At 59.3% G+C, this 25,922-nt stretch overlaps 1 protein-coding gene across 4 annotated transcripts; it reads right to left on the reverse strand.

The window, feature by feature from the left end:
* Nucleotides 1-2,112: 2,112 nt before the first annotated feature.
* On the reverse strand, nucleotides 2,113-23,607 carry MDFI (MyoD family inhibitor). 4 transcript variants are annotated; one of them, XM_063418624.1, is made up of 4 exons: nucleotides 22,655-23,607; nucleotides 8,572-8,814; nucleotides 3,247-3,462; nucleotides 2,113-2,386 (listed from the first exon to the last, which is right to left on the reverse strand). In XM_063418624.1, the coding sequence occupies exons 1-4, from the start codon at nucleotides 22,722-22,724 to the stop codon at nucleotides 2,130-2,132; spliced, it is 786 nt and encodes a 261-aa protein (XP_063274694.1). In that variant the 5' UTR covers nucleotides 22,725-23,607; the 3' UTR covers nucleotides 2,113-2,129. The 4 variants fall into 4 exon arrangements, with proteins under 4 accessions (XP_063274694.1, XP_063274696.1, XP_063274695.1 ...); XM_063418626.1 differs by lacking the exon at nucleotides 22,655-23,607 and adding an exon at nucleotides 8,964-9,143; XM_063418625.1 differs by lacking the exon at nucleotides 22,655-23,607 and having other exon boundaries at nucleotides 8,650-9,143.
* Nucleotides 23,608-25,922: the final 2,315 nt, after the last annotated feature.

The raw sequence follows: 25,922 nt of genomic DNA on the forward strand, positions 1-25,922 counted from the left end.
GGTGGTGGTCCCCAGCTCTGGTGGTGACCCTTGGCCCTCGTGGTGACCCCTGGCCCTGGTGGTGGCCCCTGGCCCTGGTGGTGGCCCTTGGCCCTGGTGGTGGTCCCCAGCTCTGGTGGTGACCCTTGGCCCTCGTGGTGACCCCTGGCCCTGGTGGTGGCCCCTGGCCCTGGTGGTGGCCCCTGGCCCTTGTGGTGACCCCTGGCCCTGGTGGTGGCTCCTGGCCCTGGTGGTGGCCCCCAGCCCTGGTGGTGACCCCTGGCCCTGGTGGTGGCCCCCGGCCCTGGTGGTGACCCCTGGCCCTGGTGGTGACCCCTGGCCCTGGTGGCATGGCCTGGCATGGGTGGGGGTCGCACCCAGGGCTGGGGGGCAGCAGGAGTGGCCAAAGACTCCCAAATTCCAAGGGCTGCAGCCCAGCCAGCCCACAGCCCTTCCGCTAGGAATCCACACAATTTATTTTCTCCTTTGGTGGAGTTTGTGTCCTGGGGCTGGTGGAGCAGCCAGGAGCAGGTGACACCCCAGGGGTGTGGGACAGTGGCCCCAGGGTTTGTCCCCGGGGAGCCTCAGCCTGTTCCCTGGAGCAGGGATAGAGTCCTCTTGCGTTTTCCTTGCAGCACAAGGAGCCATCAGGAGCACCCTGGGGCTTTCACTGACCTGTCCCATGTCCCCAAAGCCAGCTGGGAGCAGGACAGGCTGCAGGGACAGGGGACACGGAGCCTCTGTCCCCAGGGAGCGCCCTGCAAAGCACGTGCTGGGCCAGCCGCCAGTCAGAAATGAAGAAAGACCTTTATTTACAGTAAAAAGGAACAAAAAAATTATATAAAATACCGTGACACTTCCCGTCTCCCCAGCCCTTCAGCCACCCCCTCCCAGCCACCACCCCTGTCCCTGGGATGGTGGCAGGGGCCAACCACTGCTGGGGGTCATTTGTCACCAACCGAGCCACCGTGCCCGACCCCTCCCGGACACACGGGGGACACGCGGGGGTCGGTGACAGCCAGGCACAGCTCCGGAGGGGCACAGGCTGCAGGTATTGCACTTGGGCTGAGCACCGGGGGCAGGGGGACCTGGCAGGACACATCCCCTGGGGGGGCTCCAGCAGCTCCCGGGGTCACCCAGCCTTGGAGGTGTCCTGGGTGCTGTCCCTGGAGGGGGGATGCTCCGTGCCACCCCCTGTAACCCCCCAGAGCGCTGTCCTGGGGTGGTGACAGCTGGACAAGCTGTCCCCAAGGCCAGGACTCGGGGTGACTCTGTGGAGCGTGCTGTCCCCAAGGCCAGGACACAGGCTGGGTCTACGGGCTGGGCTGTCCCCAAAGCCGGAGTGTCTCTGAGGGATGGGATGTCCCCACAGGATGGGCTGTCCCCAAGCTGGGTGTCCCCATGGGACAGGCTGTCCCCAAAGCCAGGTGACCTCGCAGGCCGGGCTGTCCCCAAAGCTGGGTGTCCCCAAAGTCGGGTGTCCCCGCAGGCCGGGATGTCCCCAAGCCGGGTGTCCCCGCGGGACGGGCTGTCCCCAAGGCAGGCTGTCCCCAAGCCGGGTGTCCCCACGGGACAGGCTGTCCCCAAAGCCGGGTGTCCCCGCAGGCCGGGCTGTCCCCAAAGCCGGGTGTCTCCCTGGGCCGGGCTGTCCCCAAAGCCGGGTGTCTCCCTGGGCAGGGCTGTCCCCAAGCCGGGTGTCCCCGCAGGACGGGCTGTCCCCAAGCCGGGTGTCTCCCTGGGCCGGGCTGTCCCCAAAGCCGGGTGTCTCCCTGGGCAGGGCTGTCCCCAAAGCCGGGTGTCCCCGCAGGCCGGGCTGTCCCCAAAGCCGGGTGTCTCCCTGGGCAGGGCTGTCCCCAAGCCGGGTGTCCCCGCGGGACGGGCTGTCCCCAAGCCCGGTGTCCCCCGGGCCGGGCGCTCCTGCTCTCGGCTCAGGTGGCAGGAGGCTCCCGGTCCCCGGTGCGGGCAGAGGTAGAGCGGGGCGGGAACTGCCGGAGCCCCCGGGCTCGCCCGGGCAGCGTCCTCCGCCTCCAGGGATGAGGATTCCAACGAGGGCTTCTCCCTCCTCCTCCTTCTCCTCCTCCCCCGCGGGGTTTGAGGGGCCGGCCGGGCCCGGGGCGGTCCCAGCGCGGCTCCCCCGGCCCAGAGGGGCCTCAGGAGGAGAAGCAGAGCCCGCAGCACTCCATGCAGATCTCCAGGCAGTCGGCGGACTCGCAGCACGCGTCGATGATGCCGCAGTCCATGTCGCAGGGCAGGTCGCAGTCCGCGCACTCGCCCGAGTTGCAGCAGCAGCAGCAGATGCAGGAGTCCTCGGAGGTGCAGGAGCCGCAGGTGGCACAGTCCAGCACGATGTTGCAGAGGGTCAGGAACTCGCAGAAGAGGCAGGAGAGGATGCAGTGGACGCAGCAGTCTGGGGAGACAGAGCCCGGCACGGGGGGGGATGCTGGGGGAGCACCACCAGGGGGGAAATCCCCCCTCAGGAATTCATGGAAGGGAGGGAAAAGGGGTCGGGAGGCAGCCGCTGCCCCAGGGGCTCCCTCAACTCCCAGCCCTGCAGAGAGGCCGATTTTGGAGGACAGGAGAGGGCCCCGCCCAGCACCCGCCTGCAGAGGCTGCCAGGAGGGTCCGGGGGTCCTGCTGGGCTCGGGGGGTGGCACCCGAGAGATCCCAAGGGATGAGGGGCCCTGTAGGAACCCTGAGAATTCCAGACTTTCTGTGCTGACAGGCAAGCAAACACTGCATTGATCTGACTCCTTAAAAAAGGCTTCCAAAATTGAGTGATAGCACTGGGATTGTGGGTGTGTAATTTGAATAGAAATCTGTGATGCCACAGGGTGGAAACTCAGAGTTTAAGGTTTCAGAATACAGTAATATATATATAAAGTAAGATGGAGGATTTAGGGCTTTGGCCAGTCCTTCTTTCACCTTCTTCTCCATGGGTCTGGATGGTGTTTTGGAATTGGGTAGGAAAATCCGCATTGCAGACCAGAGGTGGTTGGTTATTGGGTTAAAAGTAAAAATAATTTAGGTGTCATCTCGTAATCAGACAATTTGTGCTTCAAAGGCCTTGGAAAGAGTTAGGGACAGAGCCATTTTTCACTTTGTTAGCTGGAACTCACAACCTGTGAGATTATGCTATAGATAAGAATTAACAAACATCTGAAAACTGCCTCTCTGAATATTAATCCTGTCTCTAATGGAGAAAAGGATAAGAAACCCACAGGGCCCAAAGAGAACGGCTGGAAAGACCCCCGGGGGACCCCCCAGTACCTTCCTGCGCCTCGATGGGGATGTGGGAAGAGGGCGACTTGGAGCTGCCCTTGCTCTTCTTGCTGCCCTGGCTGTTGATGGAGTGGTGCTGCTGCAGCTTTCGGTGCGGCCTCTGCGGCGCGGGCGGCGCCCGGCACTGCCCGTTCCCCGCCTCGCCGTTGGGCAGGGGGAGGGTGCAGGGCCCGGGGGGCTGCGAGCCCCGAACCGGGGGCTGGCCTGGGGGGAGAGAAGGGCGTTAACCCCTCCCTGCACTGCCCGCAGGGAGAAACGCGGGCACGGAGACCGGGGAGAAAGGGGAACCCGCAGATGGACACGGGGAGAGAGGGATGGAATGGATGGATGGATGGAGGGATGGATGGATGGATGGATGGATGGATGGATGGATGGATGGATGGAGGGATGGATGGAGGGATGGATGGATGGATGGATGGAGGGATGGATGGAGGGATGGATGGATGGATGGATGGATGGATGGATGGATGGAGGGATGGATGGAGGGATGGATGGATGGATGGATGGATGGAGGGAGGGAGGGAGGGATGGATGAAGGGATGGATGGATGGATGGATGGAGGGATGGATGGACGGACGGATGGATGGATGGATGGACGGATGGATGGATGGATGGAGGGATGGATGGATGGATGGATGGATGGAGGGATGGAGGGATGGATGGATGGATGGATGGATGGATGGATGGATGGAGGGATGGATGGATGGATGGAGGGATGGATGGATGGAGGGATGGATGGATGGATGGAGGGATGGATGGATGGATGGATGGAGGGATGGAGGGATGGATGGATGGATGGATGGATGGATGGAGGGATGGATGGATGGAGGGATGGATGGATGGATGGAGGGATGGATGGATGGATGGATGGAGGGATGGAGGGATGGATGGATGGATGGATGGATGGAGGGATGGAGGGATGGATGGATGGAGGGATGGATGGATGGATGGAGGGATGGATGGATGGATGGAGGGATGGATGGATGGATGGAGGGATGGATGGATGGATGGATGGATGGAGGGATGGATGGATGGATGGATGGAGGGATGGAGGGATGGAGCAAGAGGATGGAGATGGAACAGGAGGTGTGGAAAAGGTGGCTGGAGGAAGGAGGCAAAATCTCCGGAGAGAGGAAGGGATGAAAAAACCCCAAGAAATGAAGATTTATCATGAGGGATGTGCTGAAACTCATCAGAGGACTTGAAGGAGGAGATCTCCCTGCACAGCCAGGAGGGATGGAGCCCCCGAGGCTTCCAGACAGAGCTCCTGGATGTCCCCACCGCCCTCTGTGAGGCCAGCGGAGAAGAGGCCCCACTGCAGAGCCAGCCTGCTCCCCTCCCCAGCCCCGCAGCCACTTCCTTAAGGTCTCCCCAACCTCTGGCTGAACTGCCCTGCAGGAGGAGGAAAATAACTCAGGGCTGTGTCTGCGCCTCCCTCCAGGCTCTCCCAGAGGGGCGGCTCAGGCCCTGGCTGCCGCCCAAGGTCCCCACGCTGCCTCCTCACCCGTGGTGCTCCGGGAGAGGACAGAGGTTCCAGCACCCATCCTCCTCCTCCTCAGCAACGCCACAAATAAATCAAATCAAGCCCTGTCTGGCGCTGCTTCGGCCAAATTTTGCTTTTCCTCCCCCGTGGCAGTAAACAAGGGATGATTCAGGAGAGAGGCTCGAGGGCAAAGGCACCTCCTGGCACCGGGGAACAGGAGCTGCTTTCTGAGCAGGGACACAGGGCTGGAGCGGGCACGGGCGGGCCCTGCCCTGCGTCCGGGAAAACGAAACAGAGGGAAGGTGAAAATAAAGTGGGTGGGAGGTGAAAATAAAATCAATGGAAGGCAAAGGGCACAAGTGGATGGTGCCAGCGCTTGGTTTTACCAGGCTGAGCTGGGCTCAGAGGGAGGTTAAACTGGGAGCTGGGAAAGGGAACTTAAAATAACCAGAGCTGAGCGGGAAGAGTGGGCTGAACGCAGGGGAGATGGGAGGCTGGGGAGACAGAAAACAGGCCTTGGATAAAACAGGAATGGTCTCCCCTCCCTAAAAACCTCACGGAGCATTCCCTTCCTGTGCACCCTTGTCCAGTGCCCTCTCCTGCCTCGTGAGGTGGCACCGGGGTGACCTCAGGGCTGCCCAGAGCTGTGACAGGAGGGGCTGAGCCCGCAGGGAGCAGGGCAGGGGCAGGAGGAGCAGCAGCAGCTCCGCAGCCGGGGATGGACGGCAGCTGGATTCTCTGGGATTCCAGCAGGATGCACTTGGCGCTCCCCATCCCGCTGCATTCCTCAGATTAAACTGTTTGTAAATCAAAATCACGCTCTGGCTCCGGCAAGGGGCAGCCAGAGGCAGCCAGGAATCCCCCCACTCAAAGCTAAGGAAAACAGCTCCCATTTTTTTAGGATGGCCTTTAAGACACGAGGTCAGAGCTCTTCTGGAAGAGGCACCTCCAGTAATGGGGGAGTCCAGGCAGGAGGTGGGGAACAGCCCTGGAAAACCAGGATTTGGGGGGAAACTGCCTGGCTACAGCTCTTCAATAACCAAAATCCTCCTGGGTGTTCACTTGGGGATTTCCAATGAGCCGAAGCTCCTGGATCCCCTCAGGCTGTCCCAGGGCAGCATCACCGGGGTTCCCCTGCTGGGACCCTCCCCGAGCCACTGCCAGGGTTTGGAATATTGGAATATTGGAATATATAATAACACTTGGATCTGCTGATCCTGCCCGAAACTCAACACCCTGAGTCCCAAACCCGCAATCCCAACGTTCCAAAATGCTGGAAAATGGGATTTGAGCACCAGCGCTGAGCCTCGGAGGGGGCCAGCCCTGGCACTGGGGGGCAAGGACAGGACCCCACAGCCCCTTCTGCCCGCTCCCTCCTGAACCTGGCACGGGAATGGGAGAGCCCAAATGTCACCCCCAGGTCCTGCCAAAAGGGAAATCACCCCCAAAAACCAACGGTGACACCTCCAAGAGCAGCGCAGTGAGGAGTGGGGGACACCAGAGGTGACGCTGCTCCTTTCCCGGCCGGGAGAGGGGACGATCCCTTCACCCAGCAGCAGCAGGAGGGTGCCCGAGCCCCTCCCAGCCCCGGGGCCCGTGGGGGGCGGCCGGGGGGCTGGGCTGGGGAGGGGAGGGGGCCGTGCAGCGGCTGCGGTGTGACTCAGGCGTGCAGAATGTCTGTGGGCAGCGGGCCCAGCTCCCAGATGCTCCGCCGCGGGAAACGTGCGCTCTCCCCGCCGCGGTTCGCCCTCCTCTCCCCTCCCCTGCCCGCTCCCCGCAGGGGCAGCCCCGATCCCACCGCCCTCATCCCGCTGGGAAGGGCCCGTCCACCCTTGGGAAGGGGAGCTGCGCGCCTGCATCCAGCAAAAAAACCCCAAAACCAAAAACCAAAACACACACACACACACAAAAACCCAAAAACCAAAAAAAAACCCCAAAAAACCACACCACAACCCCAAAAAACCAAAAAAAACCCCAAAAAACAAATCAACACCAAAAAAAGCCCCCAAAAAACTCCACCAAAAAACCCACCCAAAAAACAAACAAAAAACAAAACAAACAAACAAAAACCACTCTCCCCAAAAAACCCAAGAAACCCCCCAAAACAACCCAACCCCCGCAAAAAACCCCTCCCCCCCAAAAAAAAAAAACCAAACCAAAAAACCCACAACCACAAACAAACAAACAAACAAAAAAAACCAAACAAAAAACCTTCCAAACAAACAAAAAAAATATAAGACAGGGAATGGCAGCCTTGGGAAAGAACCCCTGGGATCCAGGCAGGGACGGCTCCAGGAGAGGCTCCCGCATCTGCCGGCTCGGCTGTCCCAGCCCCGCACCGGGGAGCGGAGCAGGGGCAGCCCGGCCCGGCCCTCGGGAGGTGCTGCCCGGCACCTGCAGCCACCGCAGCCCGGCCCGGCCCGGCCAGGCTCGGCCCGGCTCGGCACCGGCCTCACCCCTGCCCTGGACTCGCCCAGGCCAGCGCTGCCCAGCGGGACGCGTCTGCCTTTGCTCCAGAAACTGCCCGGGCCGCGGCGGGACACGGGGGTGTGCCCAGGGGAACACTCCGGGGCTGTGCCCATGGAAATACCCCAGGACTGTGCCACAGATACACCCCAGAGCTGTGCCACAGGGACATCCCGGGGCTGTGCCCATGGAAATATCCCGGGACTGTGCCCACAGAAATACCCTAGGGCTGTGCCCATGGAAATACCCCAGGACTGTGCCACAGATACACCCCAGAACTGTGCCACAGGGACACCCCGGGGCTGTGCCCATGGAAATACCCCGGGATTGTGACACAGGGACATCCCAGAGCTGTGCCATGGGGACATCCTAGAGCTGTGCCCATGGAAATATCCCGGGACTGTGCCACAGATACACCCCGGGGCTGTGCCACAGGGACATCCCAGAGCTGTGCCATGGGGACATCCCGGGGCTGTGCCCACGGAAATACCCCGGGGCTGTGCCGTGGGGCTGTGCCCATAGAAATACCCCAGAGCTGTGCTCATGGAAATGCCCCAGAGCAGTGACACAGGGACATCCAGGGACTGTGCCCATGGAAATATCCCACAACTGTGCCACAGGGACATCCCAGAACTGTGCCATGGGGACATCCCGGGGCTGTGCCCATGGAAATACCCCGGGGCTGTGCCGTGGGGCTGTGCCCATAGAAATATCCCATGTCTGTGCCACAGGGACATTCCAGAGCTGTGCCCATGGAAATATCCCAGGGCTGTGCCCACAGAAATACCCCGGAGCTGTGTCCATGGAAATACCCCAGGGCTGTGCCACAGGGACATCAGGGGCTGTGCCCACAGAGCTATCCCAAAGCTGTGCCCGTGGAAATACCCCAGGGCTGTGCCCATGGGGACATCCCGGAGCTGTGGCAAGGGGACATTCTGGAGTTTTGCCCACGGAAGCACCCCAGGGCAGTGCCACGGGGACATCCCAGAGCTGTGGCCATGGAAATGACCCCCAGCTGTGCCATGGGGACATCCCGGGGCTGTGCCCACGGAGCTATCCTGAAGCTGTGCCCATGGAAATGACCCAGGGCAGTGCCACGGGGACATCCCGGGCTGTGCCCACGGTTCTTTGTGGGTCTCCTCTCTCCCTCTGGCCTTTTGGGGGATGCTCCATCCCGCTCCTTTCCCTCAGGCTCATCCCTTTTCCCACCGCGGCACTCCACGATCCCAACCCTTCCCAGGGCAGCTCCGAGGGCACCGCGGCCGCCCCGGGCACCGCCCTTCGCTTTCGCCTCTCCAGGTGACTCAGGCTCGCTCGGAGCTTTGATGTGGGGAGGAGGGAAGCGAGGAGGGGCCGGTTCCCACCTCTGCCCGGCTTCTGACGAGTCCCGCCGCTGCTGAGGTGGCACAGCCCGGGGCACGGGCACCGCGGGAAACACTCACATGTCACAGCCTCGGGAGCGCCGCGCTGCTCGGCCCGGCCGCCTTTCCTCAGGGATTTGGCATCTTCCAGGGGTTTCTCCTTCGCTGGCACCGCGGGGCGGGCGGGCTCGGCCGGGGGCAGCGCTGGGATCGGCCTCGGGGCAGGGAGCGAGGGCTCAGCCGGCTCTGAGAGAGAAACGGGGTTAGAGCTGAGCCCCCCGGGTGGGCTGAGCCCCCAGACCCTGCTCGGGGTTTTGGGGCTCTGATTCCCGAGCCACATCCCTGCGGCGCGGGGGATTCGGGGCACCGGGGCCGCATCCCTGCGCTGTGCTCACCCCGCCGCAGCGCCATCCCAAAAACCCTCCCAAGCTCTCACATTCCTTCTCCGAAAAGCCGAAGGATCTGGTTACACTCAGCAGCCCAAGCTGGATTTTTCATCCCCAGTTCCCATGAAAGGGCCACTGTCCTCCCCGCGGGAGCTGCCTGCCACCTTCCCTCATCCCCCGGGACCCCGGGGCGGCAGCGACCCCCGCAGGACCCCCGGATGGGGAGGGAAAAACCCGAAAGGAGCGGAGTTATTCCCCAGGGGAGAAACCGCGGTGCAGAAAACCCCCGTGCAGAAAGCCAGGAGGAGGCAGGGCCACCCTCAGCGCTGCTCCGTCCCGTGGGGAGCGTGGGGTGCCCGGGGGTGCCCGGGGGTGCCCGGGGGTGCCCGGGGGAGGGGGCTCGGTGCGATGCCCCCCTGCCCCAGCCCCCTCCCCGCCGCCCCAGGCCTCTGCCCATCCCCCGGAATGGCAGCGTCTTGCACAACAAGGGCTGAGAGCACTTTTTATAAAACTAAATTATAGTTTAGGGCAGAGGGAGGGAGAGCGGGGAGCTGTAATTGCCCTGGCTGCAACAGGAGCCCTGCGAGGAGGGGAGGGGAGGGGAAGGGAGGGGAGGGGAAGGGGGGAAAGGGACCCGGGACGCTTCATTTTCCTCAATAAACCCAGGGTCCCACACGCCAGAGCCGAGGAGGAAAGAGGGCAATTATGGATAATTAAAAGGAGCATAATGAGGGAATTCTGGGGGTTCCCGGGATCAGCAGCAGCCTGGAAATGCTGCCCGGGGGCTGCAGCTGGTTTGGGGTGATGCTGATCCCCTCCCAGCTCCACAACAGCCCCCAAGGCCAGCCACGTGCCTCAGTTTCCCCGCTCTGCCCTCGCCAGGGTGCAGATCCAGCCTGGGGCCCCCTGACACGGGCGGGGGTTTGTGGGAAGGAAAATTCATCCTGGCACAGAGAGAGCTCACAGCTCTCACAGGTGAGGCGATTTTGGGGCTCAACCAAGGGAAATAAAACAGCTCCAGCTGAATTTTGCTCAACAGCGTTGGCTCCAAATCCCAACGGAGTGGGAGCACGGGAGCCCCAGATGGGAGAAAAGCTGTTCCCGTGCCTCTGGAAAGCCAGGGAGAGGTGAGGAGAGCAGGCTGTCCTCTCCCCACGGGCGTGGGGGTGAATAACATCCACACCTTGCTGCATCCACAGCCTCTGTCAAGGCCCAGGTCAGCCCTGATCCAAAGCCAGACACGAAATCCTGTGGGATGAGGAGCCCTGAGTGGAGCCAGGGCAGGGCACAGAGGGTGAAGCTCCCACAGAGCCCCTGGGAAGGAAGCAGAGCTCTGGTTTCTGCTGTGAGATGCCCAGAGCGTGTTCAGGGCTTAAAACACCCCCAGGGCTGCCCAGAACAGCCACAGCACCACCAGAGCCCCTTCCCTGCAGGTCAGGGATTGGGAAGAAGAGCTGGAAAATCAGGTGGCACAGGGAGAGCTCCAGCAGATCCCCATCCCTGCCCCTCTGTGCTGCCTCCAGAGCATCCCTTGGCCCCTCTGTGCCCGTTCCTGGGGATGTCTGGAGCTCCGTGGGACAGCAGCAGCCCTGGCTGGGTGGATCCATGGGGATATCCAGGCTGCTGCTCCCGCTGGGATGGAGCCCAGGCTCGGCCCTGCTGTGTCCACTTCACACTCGTAATTACCCTCACACACAACCACAGCCACGCAGGGAGGAAGGTGGCAATTAAATTAACTCCCCCGGGAACAAGCTGGCCCAGAGAGGGACAAAAATAGACGGGAATGGAGTTTGGGGTTGAGCTGATCCTTCCCTGCCTCGCCTGGCAGGGCCACGGGGATGTGGGGATGGTGCTGACCCCCAGCTCCCCCCGGAATGGGGTGGGAGAGGGCCCTGTCTGCCCTCGGGGTCACAGCCTGGCCCCAGGGAGGGGCTGGGGGCAGCTGGACACGCATGGGGTCGGCACAGACCCCACAGGGTCCTGCCCCACGGCTCCCTGTCCCTTGGGATCCACGGGGAAATGCAGAGGGAATGTCCTGGGAAATGGAGAGGGAATGTCCAGGGAAATGCAGAGGGGATGCTCCAAGAAATGCAGAGGAAATGTCCCAAGAAATGCAGAGGGAATGTCCAGGGAAGTGGAGAGGGAATATCCAGAGAAATGGAGAGGGAATGCTCCAAGAAATGCAGAGGAAATGCCCTGGGAAGTGCAGAGGGAATGCTCAGGGAAGTGCAGAGGGGATGTCCTGGGAAATGGAGAGGGAATGCCCCAAGAAATGCAGAGGGAATATCCAGGGAAGTGCAGAGGAAATGTCCAGGGAAGTGCAGAGGCAATATCCAGGGAAACGCTCGAGCAGCAGCTCCCAAAATGCCCCCAAGGAGAGGCAGCAGCTCTGCTGGCACAGGAGGAGGTGAGCAGACACCTCCATGCCTGGCACAGGCTCATCCCACAGCTCCCTCTCCTCCTTTAAATCCCCCCAGGCCCTGCTCCGGGGGTGCCCTGCCAAGCTGAGCCCCCCCGGCTCCCTTCTCCCTGCTGCCCCCAGAGCAGGACCAGGCTTGACCTGAATCCATCACGTTTAAAACCAACCATGAGCCCAGGCAAACCCCTGAGGCCAGCCTGCCCTTGGGATGGGACATCTCTCACTTCTCCCAAAAATTCCTGCACCTCCAGACCCTTCCTGGCCAGGGCAGATCCTCCTGAGAGCCTGGGATGAGTCCAGGGCTCTGCTCCCTGAGGAGCAGCACGAGGGGGAGGTGGAGCTGCCCTGGCACAGGGAGGGCAGCTCAGATCTCTGGGTTTGGGAACAGACTTATCCAAAAAAATAATAATTCCAATTTCAGTAAATCACAGCACTGCCCTGAGGTACCAGAGATCAGGAAAGGGATAGATGTGGAGCTACTCTCTTCTTTTGCCAAGCCCAGGACGTGCACATGGAGCCGGTTTTCTGATTATTCTCCCCGATCCCAAAGTCCAAATCCATCCGTCATGGGAGTCCCGAGACATCAGCGAGCTCCAAAGTCCACCAGGGATGTGGGAAAATAGGAGAGGAGAGAGGAAAGATGCAGAGAAGCTGGAAAACTTTGTGGCTGTAAGTGAGGATCCAGTAAAATTCCTGTACCAACATCCCTCTGGGAATTCAGGGAGGCCCCGGGGAGTGCAGGAGCTCCTGGGGCCACCCCTGGCTCTGAGCAGGGGGAAAAGTGCACGGGAATCCTGAGGAGCTGAGCTGGGGATTCCTGATGGGCTGAGCTCGGGATTCCTGAGGAGCTGAGCTCGGGATTCCTGATGGGCTGAGCTGAGGATTCCTGATGGGCTGAGCTCGGGATCCCTGATGGGCTGAGCTCGGGATTCCTGATGGGCTGAGCTCGGGAATCCTGATGGGCTGAGCTGAGGATTCCTGATGGGCTGAGCTCGGGATCCCTGAGGAGCTGAGCTCGGGAATCCTGAGGAGCTGAGCTCGGGAATCCTGAGGAGCTGAGCTCGGGAATCCTGATGGGCTGAGCTCGGGATTCCTGATGGGCTGAGCTCGGGAATCCTGATGGGCTGAGCTCAGGAATCCTGAGGAGCTGAGCTCGGGAATCCTGAGGAGCTGAGCTCGGGATCCCTGATGGGCTGAGCTCGGGAATCCTGATGGGCTGAGCTCGGGAATCCTGAGGAGCTGAGCTCGGGATTCCTGATGGGCTGAGCTCGGGAATCCTGATGGGCTGACCTTGAGATTCCTGAGGAGCTGAGCTCGGGATCCCTGAGGAGCTGAGCTGAGGATTCCTGATGGGCTGAGCTCGGGAATCGTGATGGGCTGAGCTCGGGAATCCTGGTGGGCTGAGCTCGGGAATGGGCTGAGCTCAGCATTCCCACAGAGCCGGACAAACAAAAGGCGGGAGCAGCATCCTGGAGGGCGCCGGGATGAGGCAGAGCTCCTCCAGCAGCAGCAGCAGGAGCTGCACCGCAGCCAGCACAGCTCCCAAACCCCTGTGTGTTCCCTTCCCCAGCTGCCCAGACCCCCAGGGGATGTGGAAGAGGCAGAGCTGGGGCCGTGGTTTGGGGTCAAACCCCCCCGGGTGTCCCGTGGCTCCTGCTCAGCGTTCCTGGGCTGTGCCTGGTGACCCACGCCGCTCCTGGGGCTCATTCCTCTCTCCCTCTTCCTCCCGAGTGCCTTTGGCTCCCAGGGAAGGAATCCGGGGGCAGGAGAGGGACGGGCACATCCCCAGGCTGGCACGTGCCCATTCCCAGTCCCAGGGAGGGGCAGAAAGGGAAGGAAAACTTCTCCAACCAGGAGCTGAAGAGAGGCTGGATGGAGGAATGTGGAAATAAATCCCATCCCTTCGGCAGGCAGATGTTTGGTGGGAGGGAGAAGGGGGTCTGAGCACATCTGGATCCACATCTGAGCTCTTGGGGAGCATCCAAACACCACGGGGTGTGACTCCTGCCAGCGTGGGGACCCCCAGGAGACCCCTTCTCCCTGCCTCTGATCCCTTGGGAATGCTGGACAGGGAGCAGGGAATGCTGGATGGGGCCTGGCTCTGCTCGTGCCCTCTGCTCTCCTTTTCGTGCAGGTAAAACCAGCCTGGGGTCTCTCCTGGCCCACCCAGGTGCCTGCCTGGCCCATCCCAGGGATATTCCAGGGATATTCCAGGGATATCTCAGGGATATTTCAGGTTTCCAGTGCAGAAGAGACGGCACCAGAGCAAATCCTTCCCATGGCCGGAGCCAGGCAGGAGCAGAGGGAAGCAAAATCCTGGTTTGGAAGTTTGCTCCGCTGGGAAAAATCCCAAAGCCTTATTTACAGTCTGAAATGAATGCACTGAGGCTGCCTCGGATTCTGGGCTAGGCAGGGAAAGGAAAAACAGGGAGGGGAGGGAAGGGGAGATGCCCAAAGCACGGCCAGGACAGATCCAGCACAGCTTTTCTTCCCACCTGGAAAACCTTTGGCCTCTTTGCTCACCTGGGCAAAGCTTTGGATAAACTCTGGGACAATGAGGTCGAAAAACAAAGCGGTTTCCATGAGAAGTGACTTCCCAAATGCACAAAAAGCAAAACAAAGCAGAAAAAAACACCAAACCCGCAAAAACCCCAAGCAGCTCAGCGGGCTGGGAGTTGTTGTTATTTGTTATTTATAGAATTTGGGTGGGAAGAGAGGGAGGAATTTTGGGGCCAGACAGGCCAGGACCAGCGTCTGTCCAGTCCATCCCTGCTGGGAGTTTGACCTCGGTGACAAAACCCCGAGTCCAGGTCGGTGTCCCCACAGATCCCATCCCTCCGAGGCCCTCGTGGCTCCAACCAGCTCCTCCAAACCAAATTCATGGAAGAATTGCTCCTACGAGGGGTTTCAGGGAAGATAAAACAGAAATTCCCTGCGAGGAGCACCTCTGGCATTGCAGCGATTCGGGACGAATTATTCCTTACCCAGCAAGAATCGATTTAACTAATTAATTAATTAATAAATATATTTACATTTTGTGGGTGTTGAGGCACCATTCCAGTGTGGAGCTGCAAGGGGAGAAGGGATTTTTAAGCCTGGACTGGAAAAGAGGGAGAACAAAACTTCCCAGGACACAAAGAGGGAAGGACCAGGCTCCTTTCCTCATCTGCAGGTCTCATCCCAAAACCACCATAAAACACCCCAAAGCCACTGTGGGGGCAGGGAATGGGGGAAAAAGTGGGAAAAAATCAGGGAAAAAACAGGGAAAAATCCAGCTTGGGATTGAATTCGAGTTTGAGCAGCACCTGGGGTGGGATAACTCCCCAAAAACTGGAAAATTTGGGAATTTAGGGAAGGAAATCCTGGGTGTCCTTAAGGAAAAGCAATTATCCCTGAAGCCTGGAAAGCAATGAGGGCGATCAGATCCAAGGAGATTCTGGGAATTACAGACCAGGGAGAAACTCTGGAGGGAGTAATTAAGGCCCGAGCCAGGCTGGTAATTGGGTAACCTTTGGGGGTTAAACCAGCACAGGTCCTGGCAGGGAAAATTTGTGTCTTCCCGAGCTAAGTCCTTAAAAAAAAAAAAAAAAAAAGAAGTTAATTGAGGAGGGGATCAACGGGAGCTGCTGGGCACTGTTATTAACCAGGATAATAATTTGCATTTTTCCAGCACAGATTGAAGTCAGTGCCCATCACACCTTCCCTGAGCTCCGGGGATTTTCCTTAAAAAACTGAGGCACAAAAATGGGATTTTTTGGAGACGGAGCCCCAAACTTCTCCCACGCACAGATCCCAAAGGAAATTCCCAAAACCAGGACAGGGGAAGGGATTTTGGTGCCCGTCCCGCAGGAGGGGGAACTCCAGGCATGGAAAATTCGGGGAGAAATCACCAGAAATTCAGCAAATACCCCGAGGAGGGCTTGGGTTTCTGCAGCTCCCAGGCAGGCGCTTTCCAAGGAAATTCAATCAGGAGCTGGAGCGGGAGCAGGGGCGACACAGCCCCAAGGCCTGGCTTTGTTCTGCTCAAACCCAGAAACTTGGAAAAAAAAGCCAGAAATCTGCCTCTTTTTTAGGTTTTTTTGGTTTTTTTCTCTTGGGTTTCTTTTTCTTCGTAAGCTTCGCTGTTTGTTCAAAGAACAAACATGAGCGAAGCGTTTTCGGGTGCTGACAAGAAAAATTCGGGAAGAAAAAACAGAAATGCTGTAAAAAAGTCTTTTTTGGGGGGTAAAATAATTCAGTTTTGTTGCTTTCAGGGCTTTTTTTCAGGCGGGGTTTTTGCACTTTGAGGATGGCTGCGTGCAACTCTGCAATCCTGCATTTAAATCAGTGCTGAGGAAAGAAAAAATCTGTTTATTTTGATTTTGGATGGGGTTTTTTTTGTTCCTACCCCCATCCCAGAGCAGGACAGTGCCAGAAAAGGGTTCCTGGGTGAGGTGGCCCCGATTCCTGCTGAGAATTCCCTGCTTGGGGCACCTCGTGCAGGCCCCCAGGGCTGGTTTGGGTCTGAATGTTTCGTGTTTGGGGCTGAGCACGAAACAGCTTTTTCCTTTTTCCGCCTCCTCTCACACCTCGGGGCAAAATCGTTGGGAACAGGCAGAAAGAATTAAGGAAAAATGTGTGTCCCAAGCTGGGACAAAGGCAGGGATTGGGGATGTGGAGAGGGGCAGGAGGGTGGGAAATGGGAAGGGAAAAAGGAGTGGGAATGAAAAAACCTCAAGGGGGTTTTGCTGCTGGGGAGGGATTTGTCTCCTTCTTCACCAGGAGGAGGAGGAGGAGGAAGAGCCTCTCCTCCTTCCCACTGTCCCTGTTTCCCCCCAGTGAAGGAAGGATCATCTCACCACGCAAAAAAATCTTGTTTTTTCCTCCTGTTTTCTGTTAATTCCTCTGAAAAAAAAAAAAATTACCAGGGCAGACAGAGGCCTCTTCTCTCTGCAAACTGCCTGTGGCTATTTCAGGGCCATGGTTTGCCGTGCCCCTGTCCCTGCTGGGTGGGACCGGCTGTGGTGGCACCCGGCCCATCTCCAGAGATGCCAGGGGACAAAATTCCAGGGAAAAAAAAACTCTGTGTGCATCGGGGGAACAGCAGCAAACCCAGTGAGCCGGGCCAAAACAGCCTGGAACCCCAAATTCCCTGATTATTCCTCAGAGTGGGAGTATAGAAATTGTAAAATGGGGAGGGGAGGGGAGGGGAGGGAAGGTTTGGGAAGGTTTGGGAAGGTTTGGGAAGGTTTGGGAAGGTTTGGGAAGGGAAGGTTTGGGAAGGGAAGGTTTGGGAAGGTTTGGGAAGGGAAGGGAAGGTTTGGGAAGGTTTGGGAAGGGAAGGTTTGGGAAGGGAAGGTTTGGGAAGGGAAGGTTTGGGAAGGTGGGAAGGGAAGGTTTGGGAAGGGAAGGTTTGGGAAGGGAAGGTTTGGGAAGGGAAGGTTTGGGAAGGTTTGGGAAGGTTTGGGAAGGTTTGGGAAGGTTTGGGAAGGTTTGGGAAGGTTTGGGAAGGTTTGGGAAGGTTTGGGAAGGGAAGGGAAGGGAAGGGAAGGGAAGGGAAGGGAAGGGAAGGGGAAGGGAAGGGAAGGGAAGGGAAGGGAAGGGAAGGGAAGGGAAGGGAAGGAAGGGGAAGGGAAGGGAAGGGAAGGGAAGGGAAGGGAAGGGGAAGGGAAGGGAAGGGAAGGGAAGGAAGGGAAGGGAAGGGAAGGTTTGGGAAGGTTTGGGAAGGTTTGGGAAGGTTTGGGAAGGAAAGGAAAGGAAAGGAAAGGAAAGGAAAGGAAAGGAAAGGAAAGGAAAGGAAAGGAAAGGAAAGGAAAGGAAAGGAAAGGAAAGGAAAGGAAAGGAAAGGAAAGGAAAGGAAAGGAAAGGAAAGGAAAGGAAAGGAAAGGAAAGGAAAGGAAAGGAAAGGAAAAGGAAAGGAAAGGAAAGGAAAGGAAAGGAAAGGAAAGGAAAGGAAAGGAAAGGAAAGGAAAGGAAAGGAAAGGAAAGGAAAGGTTCCCAGGCTCGGTGCTGCGTGACAGAGCCGCTGGCCCCAGCCCAAGCCACCAGGGCTCTGCACCCAAATGTCACAGGGACAGCACGGCCCGGCCTGGCCGCTCCTCCCTCCCCAAAATCACACGGACACGAGGATTTGGGGTGGGGCAGCACCCAGCTGCTCCCCGAGGAGGGGCAGGGATGGAACTGAGGCTCTTCCCACCGGGCAGGTGGGAATTCGGGGCCTCCTCGTGCTGCAAAGGAGGAGAAATTGGTCTGGCTCTGCTCAGGTTCGCACCGTGGGTGTCCCTTGGGAGGAGCTGGGGAAGAGGAGGGGAGGTTTGGGGAGGTTTGGGATGGTTTGGGATGGTTTGGGGTGGTTTGGGGTGGTTTGGGGTGGTTTGGAATGGTTTGGGATGGAGGTGAGACCCCTTCAAATTGGGAACATGGAACTGGGCACTCATGGATGCCTCTCAAACATGGGAACACCAAACTGGGCACTCATGGATGCCTCTACAACAGGGAACAGGGACAAGAGGTCCCCAACTGGGACACACCAAACTGGGCACCCACAGATGCCCCTCCAACACAGAAACACTGAACTGAGCAATGATGGATGCCCATCCACGATGGGAACACTGAACTGGGCACTCACAGATGCCCCTCAAATGTGGGAACACCAAATTGGGCAATCATGGATGCCCCTCAAATATGGGAACAGGGACAACAGGTCCCCAACTGGGACACACCAAACTGGGCACTCACAGATGCCCCTCCAATATGGAAACACTGAACTGGACACTGATGGATGTTCATCCAAGATGGGGACACTGAACTGGGCACTCACAGATGCCCCTTAATTGTGGGAACACCAAATTGTGCGCTCACAGATGCCTCTTAAATGTGGGAACAGGACAAGAGGTCCCCAACTGGACACACCAAACTGGGCACTCACAGATGCCCCGCCAACCTGGGAACACCAAATCGGGTGTTCATGGACGCCCCTCTAAGACAGGAACACCAAACTGGGCACTGATGGGTGCCCACCCAAGATGGGAACACCAAACTGGGCACTCACAGTTGCCCCTCAAACGTGGGAACACTGAACTGAGCACTCACAGATGCCCCTTAAACTTGGGAATACCAAACTGGGCACTCACAGGTGCCCCTCCAACGTGGGAACACGGAGCTGGCACTGGTGGATGTCCCCTCAGCCAGGTCCCAGTGCTCCCCGCTCAGGCCACCAGCACACCAGGGAGCTGAACCACTCCCTACCCACCCACAGCTCCCTGCAGCCACAGGGCAGGCAGAAAAATTCCCCAAACCATTTCCCCCGACGCATTTCGCAGATTTTTAAGCTGCTCTTTAAAATGCCCGCCCCAGCTGCTGGTACAGGAGCTGTGCTGAGCCGGGCTGGGGACAAACCCCTGGCAAAAAGCTCTTTGCATTCCCAGCTCGCCATTTCCCACCTGGGGAAGGAGGGAAAGCCGGGAAACCCATCCCCCTGCAGCTGCCCTGGACACGGCTGCAGGGGGCTGCAGGGGCTGCAGGAGCTGCAGGAGCTGCAGGAACTGCAGGGGCTGCAGGGGCTGCAGGGGCTGCAGGGGCTGCAGGGGCTGCAGGGGCTCAGGGGCTGCAGGAGCTGCAGGAGCTGCAGGAACTGCAGGGGCTGCAGGGGCTGCAGGGGCTGCAGGGGCTGCAGGAACTGCAGGAACTGCAGGGGCTGCAGGAACTGCAGGGGCTGCAGGGGCTGCGGGGGCTGCAGGGGCTGCGGGGGGCTGCAGGGGCTGCAGGGGCTGCAAGGGCTGCAGGGGCTGCAAGGGCTGCAGGAACTGCAGGGGCTGCAGGGGCTCAGGGGCTGCAGGGGCTCAGGGGGCTGCAGGGGCTGCAGGGGGCTGCAGAACTGCAGGGGCTGCAGGGGCTGCAGGAACTGCAGGAGCTGCAGGGGCTGCAGGGGCTGCAGGGGCTGCAGGGGCTGCAGGGGCTCAGGGGCTGCAGGGGCTGCAGGGGCTCAGGGGCTGCAGGAACTGCAGGGGCTGCAGGGGCTGCAGGGGCTGCAGGGGCTGCAGGGGCTGCAGGGGCTCAGGGGCTGCAGGGGCTGCAGGGGCTCAGGGGCTGCAGGAACTGCAGGGGCTGCAGGGGCTGCAGGGGCTGCAGGGGCTGCAGGAACTGCAGGGGCTGCAGGGGCTGCAGGGGCTGCAGGAACTGCAGGGGCTGCAGGGGCTGCAGGGGCTGCAGGGGCTGCAGGGGCTGCAGGGGCTGCAAGGGCTCAGGGGCTGCGGGAGCTGCAGGGGCTGCAGGAGCTGCAGGGGCTGCGGGGGCCCTTTGGGGAGATTCTGGGGGATTCTGGGGGATTTTGGGGAGATTTTGGGGAGATTTTGGGAGATTTTGGGAGCTGATCCCGCCGTGGATTTGGCCCCTTTTGTGTGTCCCTGCAGCTCCTGCCCTGCTGGGTTTCAGCCTCCCGTGGGGTTTTTAAGGCCGTTTTTAATTTTTTCTCTGCACGAGAAGCTTGGCGGGGACAGCACCGGGGGACGCCGAGCCAGAGGGGCTCCGGGGGGCTCGGAGAGGATCCCCCCAAGTTTTCCATCCCCTTCTGCAGGGCCTGGTCCCCGTGAGGCTCCCGGAGCTGCCCCAGCCCCTCGATCCCCCGGGGGGTTTCACTCGCACCCCCCCGGCTGCTCCCCGCGCTTGGCCCCGGGACAGGAACTGCCGGAGAGCTCGGGATGAGAAATCCCGGCGGGATCCCGGCAGCTGCTGAGCTCACACGGACAGGAAAACACGGCCGGGGCACCAGCACACGCTCAGACATTCACAATCACACAGAAACACGGGCTCGGATATTCACAAACACAAACACACACTCAGATATTCAAAATCACACAGAAACACGGGCTCGGATATTCACAAATACACACTCAGTTGTTCACAATCACACACAAACACGGGCTCGGATATTCACAATCACACAGTAACACACACTAACACGGCCAGGGGCACCAGCACACGCTCAGACATTCACAATCACACACAAACACAAACACACACTCAGATGTTCACAGTTGCACATAAACACACACTAACACGGCCAGGGGCACCAGCACATGCTCAAATATTCAAAATTACACACAAACACACACCCAGATGTTCATAGTCCTGCACAAACACGGCCAGAGGCACCAGCACACTCTCAGACGTTCACAATCACACTCAAACACGAGCTCAGATCTTCACAAACACACACACACACTCAGATATTCACAATCGCACTCAAACACACACTCAGATGTTCACAACCCTGCACAAACTCTCAAATGTTCACAGTCACACTCAAACAGGCTCAGATGTTCACAAACACACACACACACTCAGATATTCACAATTGCACTCAAACACACACTCAGATGTTCACAAACACACCCCCAGGTGTTCACAGCCCTGCACAAACACCCAAACACTGCCAGGGGCACCAGCACGTGCTCAGACATTCACAATCACACGCAAACACACACTCAGATGTTCACAATCACAAACACACTCTCAAATGTTCACAGTTGCACACAAACACAGGCTCAGGTGTTCACAGTCCTGCACAGACACACTCAAACACTGCCAGGGCACCAACACATGCTCAGACATTCATAGCCCTGCACAAACACATGTCCAGATGTTCACAATCACACTCAAACACACACACCCCCAGATGCTCACAATCCTGCACAAACACACCCAGAAGTTCAAACACACCCAAACCCTGCCAGGGGCACCAACACACGCTCAGAAGTTCACAATCACGCACAAACACACCCAAACCCTGCCAGGGGCACCAACACACACTCAGATATTCACAAACACACAGAAACACACACTCAGATGTTCACAATCACACACAGTCACTGCCATGGGCACCAGCACACACTCAGATGTTCGTAACTCTGCACAAACACACTCAAATGTTCACAATCACACTCAAACACACACTTAAATGCTCACAATCCTGCACAAACACACACCCAGATGTTCACAGGCCTGGACAAACACACACTCAGAAGTTCAAACACACCCAAACCCTGCCAGGGGCACCAGCACACACTCAGACATTCATAACCCTGCACAAACACACTCAAATGTTCACAATCACACTCAAACACACACTCATATGCTCACAATCACCCACAAACACACACTCAGATGTTCACAAACACAAACATACTCCCAGACGTTCACAGTCCTGCACAGACTGCAGGAACTCAGAAGTTCAAACACACCCAGACTCTGCCAGGGGCACCAACACACACTCAGAAGTTCAAAATCACCCACAAACACGTGGTCAGATGTTCACAGTCATAAACACACTCTCAAATGCTCACAGTCACACTCAAACACACACTCAGATGTTCACAGTCCTGCACAGACACACACTCAGAAAATCAAACACAACCAAACCCTGCCAGGGGCACCAACACACGCTCAGAAGTTCACAATCATGCACAAACACACACCCAGATGTTCACAGTCCTGCTCAAACACACCCAAACCCTGCCAGGGGCACCAGCACATGCTCAGACATTCATAACCCTGCACAAACACACTCTCAAATGTTCACAATCACACTCAAACACACACTCAGAAGTTCAAACACACCCAAACCCTGCCAGGGGCACCAACACAGGCTCAGATATTCACAAATACCCCCCAGATGTTCACACCCCCCCAGATGTTCACAGTCACACACTCAGCCAGACACTCCCTGCCTGTCCCCCCTCCCCAGCCACGCTCCCCCTGCTGCCCCCCAGCCCCGGCCGTGCCCTCCCGCTCCTCCCTCCCCTTCCCCTCTCACCCGCCGTGTCCAGAAATGGACCCCACACCCCAAACTCTGAACCAATCCCCCACAAACGCCCCCTCGGCCCGGGCAGAGCCCCCAGCCCTGCACACACACAAACATTTATTGATTCACCCCTGAGAGCCCTGCACACACCTACCGGGATCCCACAGCCTTTCCCGGGATCCCACAGCCTTCCCCGGGATCCCAAAACATTCCCCGGGATCCCACAGCCTTCCCTGGGATCCCAAAACGTTCCCTGGGATCCCAAAACATTCCCCGGGATCCCAAAACATTCCCTGGGATCCCAAAACATTCCCCAGGATCCCACAGGCTTCCCTGGGATCCCAAAACTTTCCCGTGGCACAGAGCAGCCCCTGCTCTTGCACACACACACTCAGCGCTCCCCAGCCGCGCCCCCCCGTCCCCACCGTGTCCCCACCGTGTCCCCACCCCGCGCTCCGCTTTGTCCCCTCCGTGTCCCCCCCGGGCCAGCACCCCCCGTACCTGGCGGCGGGACCGGCTGGGCCCGGGGCTGCTCCGGGGGGCCGGGCCGGGGGCTGCCGGGCCGGGACATCGCTGCGGGGGCTGCGGGGCTCGGAGGGAGCTCGGAGCGGGCTCAGTGCAGGCTCGGTTCGGGTTCGGTTCGGGATCGGACCGGGCTCAGTGCGGGCTCGGTGCTGGCTCGGTTCGGGGCTCCGTTCGGGCTCGGTGCGGGCTCAGTTCGGGCTCGGGGCGAGTTCGGTTCAGGCTCAGTTCGGGGCTCGGTTCGGGCTCGATTCGGGCTCGGGGCGGGTTCGGTTCAGGCTCAGTTCGGGGCTCGGTGCAGCCTCGGTTCGGGACTCGGAGCGGGCTCGGTTCAGGCTCAGTTCGGGGCTCGGTTCGGGCTCTGTGCTGGGCTCGGTTCGGAGCTCAGTTCGGGGCTCGGTTCAGGCTCAGAGCGGGTTCGGTGAGGGCTCGGTCCGGCTCGGTTCGGGCCCGTCCCGCCGCGCTCACCTGGGGCCCCGCGGGGCTCCGCGCCCGCCCCCGCGCCCGCCCCGCATCCCCCGGCCCCGGCGCTGGGGGCCGGCCGGGGCGCGGGGCTGTCCCTGGGCCGGGCTTCTTCCTTCCCAATTTCTTCTTTAAAAAAGAAAAAAAAAGAAAAAAAAAAAAAAAAAGAGAGAGAGAGAGAAAATCGAATTAAATAAATAAAAAACCCAAAACCACGAGGCTGGGAGAGCAAACCCGCGGCCAACCCTCGCCCGCAGCGCTCCGGGAGCTTCTGCCGGAGGCTGGAGCGGCGCCGGGAGCGGGGAGAGGCGCGGGGCAGGCGGAGGTGGCTCCGGGGCCAGCCGCGGATTCGGGATTTCACAGCTGCGCTGCGCCCTCGGAGCGGGGCTGGGTCACCCTGAGGGGGGAAAACGGGGCTGGGCTGAGCTCGGGCCCCCTCGGGTGGGTGTTGGACCCCTCGGGTGGGTGCTTAGACCCCTTGGATGGGTGTTTGACCCCCTGGGTAGGTGTTTAGATGGCCTGGGTGGGTGTTGGACCCCTCGGGTGGGTGTTTGGACCCCTCGGGTGGGTGTTTGGACCCCTCGGGTGGGTGTTGGACCCCTCGGGAGAGTGTTGGACCCCTCGGGTGGGTGTTTGGACCCCTCGGGAGAGTGTTGGACCCCTCGGGTGGGTGTTTGGACCCTGTCCGCTTTCCCCCAGGCAGCAGAGCCAAGAGGGAGCTCCAGCCCGACTCGCTGGCGTGTCCAGGGAACGCCTCTGCCTTCCCCACCCTCCCTGCCTCAGTTTCCCCAGCTGGAAAACGAGCTCGGGCTCCCTGAGGCCACTGGGACCAGAGGTGACAGTGTCACCGCCACCAGCGGCCCTGAGAACGCTGCGACAGCCAGGGGGGAGCAGCAGCAGCAGCAGCAGCAGCACATCCCGAGCGGGCCAGAATTCCCAATTATTCCTCTCCCCGTTTTTTGAGCCCCCAGAGCAGGGGCTTTGGGCAGGGGGTTCACAGCAGCCCCACTGGTGGCCCTGGAATGAGTGGCCCGAGTGCTCTGGGGTCCCCTCTCAGCCCTGATCCCAGGGGGTGCAGCCACAGAGACCCCCAGGTCACCGGAGGGAAGGCCCAGAATCAGGTTTAGGGGTTAGGGCTCGGTTAGGATTTGGGTTGGGGTTTGGATTAGGGTTAGGGTTAGCATTTAGTGTTAGGGCTGGTGTTAGAGTTTAAGGTTAGGGTTTAGGGTTAGTGTTAGGGTTGGTTTAGGTTTTAGGGTTAGGGTTTAGGTTTAGGGTTAGGGTTTAGGTTTAGGGTTAGAATAGGTTTAGGGTTTGGGGTTTAGGGTTAGGCTTAGGGTTTAAGGTTAGTGGTAGTGTAGGTTTAGGGTTTAAGGTTAGGGTAGGTTTAGGGTTTAGGGTTAGGGTAGGTTTAGGTTTTACTGTTAGGGTTTAGGGTTAGGGTTACGGTTTAAGGTTAGGGTTTAAGGTTAGGGTAGGTTTAGGGTTAGGGTTTAAGGTTAGGGTTAAAGTTAGGGTTATGTGGGTTTAGGGTTAGGGTGGATTTAGGGTTAGGGTGGTGCCACCATCACTGAGGCAGCTCCTGAGTCACCGGCCCGTGCCTGCCCCGCACATTCCTCCCTCCCTCCCTGCCCGCACCCCTGCGGGCCCGGCCCTGCCGGGGCAGGCGCGCCCTCCCCGCCCCGGGGGACGATCCCAAAGGCAGCCCGGGAGCGCTGGGATTGCCTGGAGCGCTGGGATTGTCTGGAGCAGCCTGGAGCTCAATCCCCGGGCAGGGGTTGCTCTGCCGGGGGCAGAACGGGGCCGGGAGTGCAGCTGGAGGTGCTCGGCTCAGGGATGGGTGGGGATGAGCATCCCTCTTCCCCTAAACCGACAGCTTGGCCTAATAATCCTAAAAAAAATAAAGAATAATGGGAAGCTTAGTTTTGGGGGTCCTGGATCTGTTTAGCCCCGGTTTTGGGGGAGCAGGGCTCCCCAGGCTGGCAGCCCCCAGCACGGTGGGAGCTGTGCTGTGCAGGGAAGTGTTTCACAGGGATTTTGGGGCCGGAGAGCAGCAGGGCTTTACCCACAGCAGCCGTGGTGCCACCTGTGCCAGGGGCATTGGGACAGCCTGGATCAATCCGTGCTGCTGCTTGGCATCGGCAGGGATGGAGCAGCAACCCCTGCTGGGCCCTGGGCAGGGTGGTCTGGCAGGAAATCCAGCCCCATCCTGGCACTGGGAATCTCCAGGGATGGAGGCGAGCAGGAAAACTCTCGCTGTGTCCAGAGGGTCACGGCTTGCTCAGCACACTGAGTGTGGCCCACAAAAAAAAAAAAGAAAAAAAAGGATTTATTTCCCCCTAAAATATGGTTCTCTGTAAAGAAAGGAGGATAGAAAGGAGCAGGTTGAGCTGGGGCTGGTGGGAAGCCGCAGTGAATCACACCCAGCCTCGTCCTGCTCCTGCAGCCGAGGAAGGCTGTGGGATCTGGCTGGGTTTGGGAAAACAAGGCCGTTCCTGTCGGTGTGTGACTGCTCTGACCCACATTCCCAAACTCTGGCACCCGGCTCCGCTCCCGGCCCCGCCGCCGCCAAAGCAAACCCAGCCCAGCTCCCGGCTGCTCCTCGGGCTCCTCGGGGGGAGCAGGGGCTGGGCTCCATCTCCCCTCGATCTGCACCCCAAAACCTCCAGATCTGCACCCCAAAACTTCCAGATCTGCACCCCAGAAACGCTGGATCTGCACCCCAAAAATGCCAGATCCTCACCCAGTCACCTCCAGATTTGCACTCTGTAACTCCCAGATCTGC

This window comes from Prinia subflava, chromosome 23 (assembly GCF_021018805.1).
Source record: "Prinia subflava isolate CZ2003 ecotype Zambia chromosome 23, Cam_Psub_1.2, whole genome shotgun sequence".
Taxonomy (NCBI): domain Eukaryota; kingdom Metazoa; phylum Chordata; class Aves; order Passeriformes; family Cisticolidae; genus Prinia; species Prinia subflava.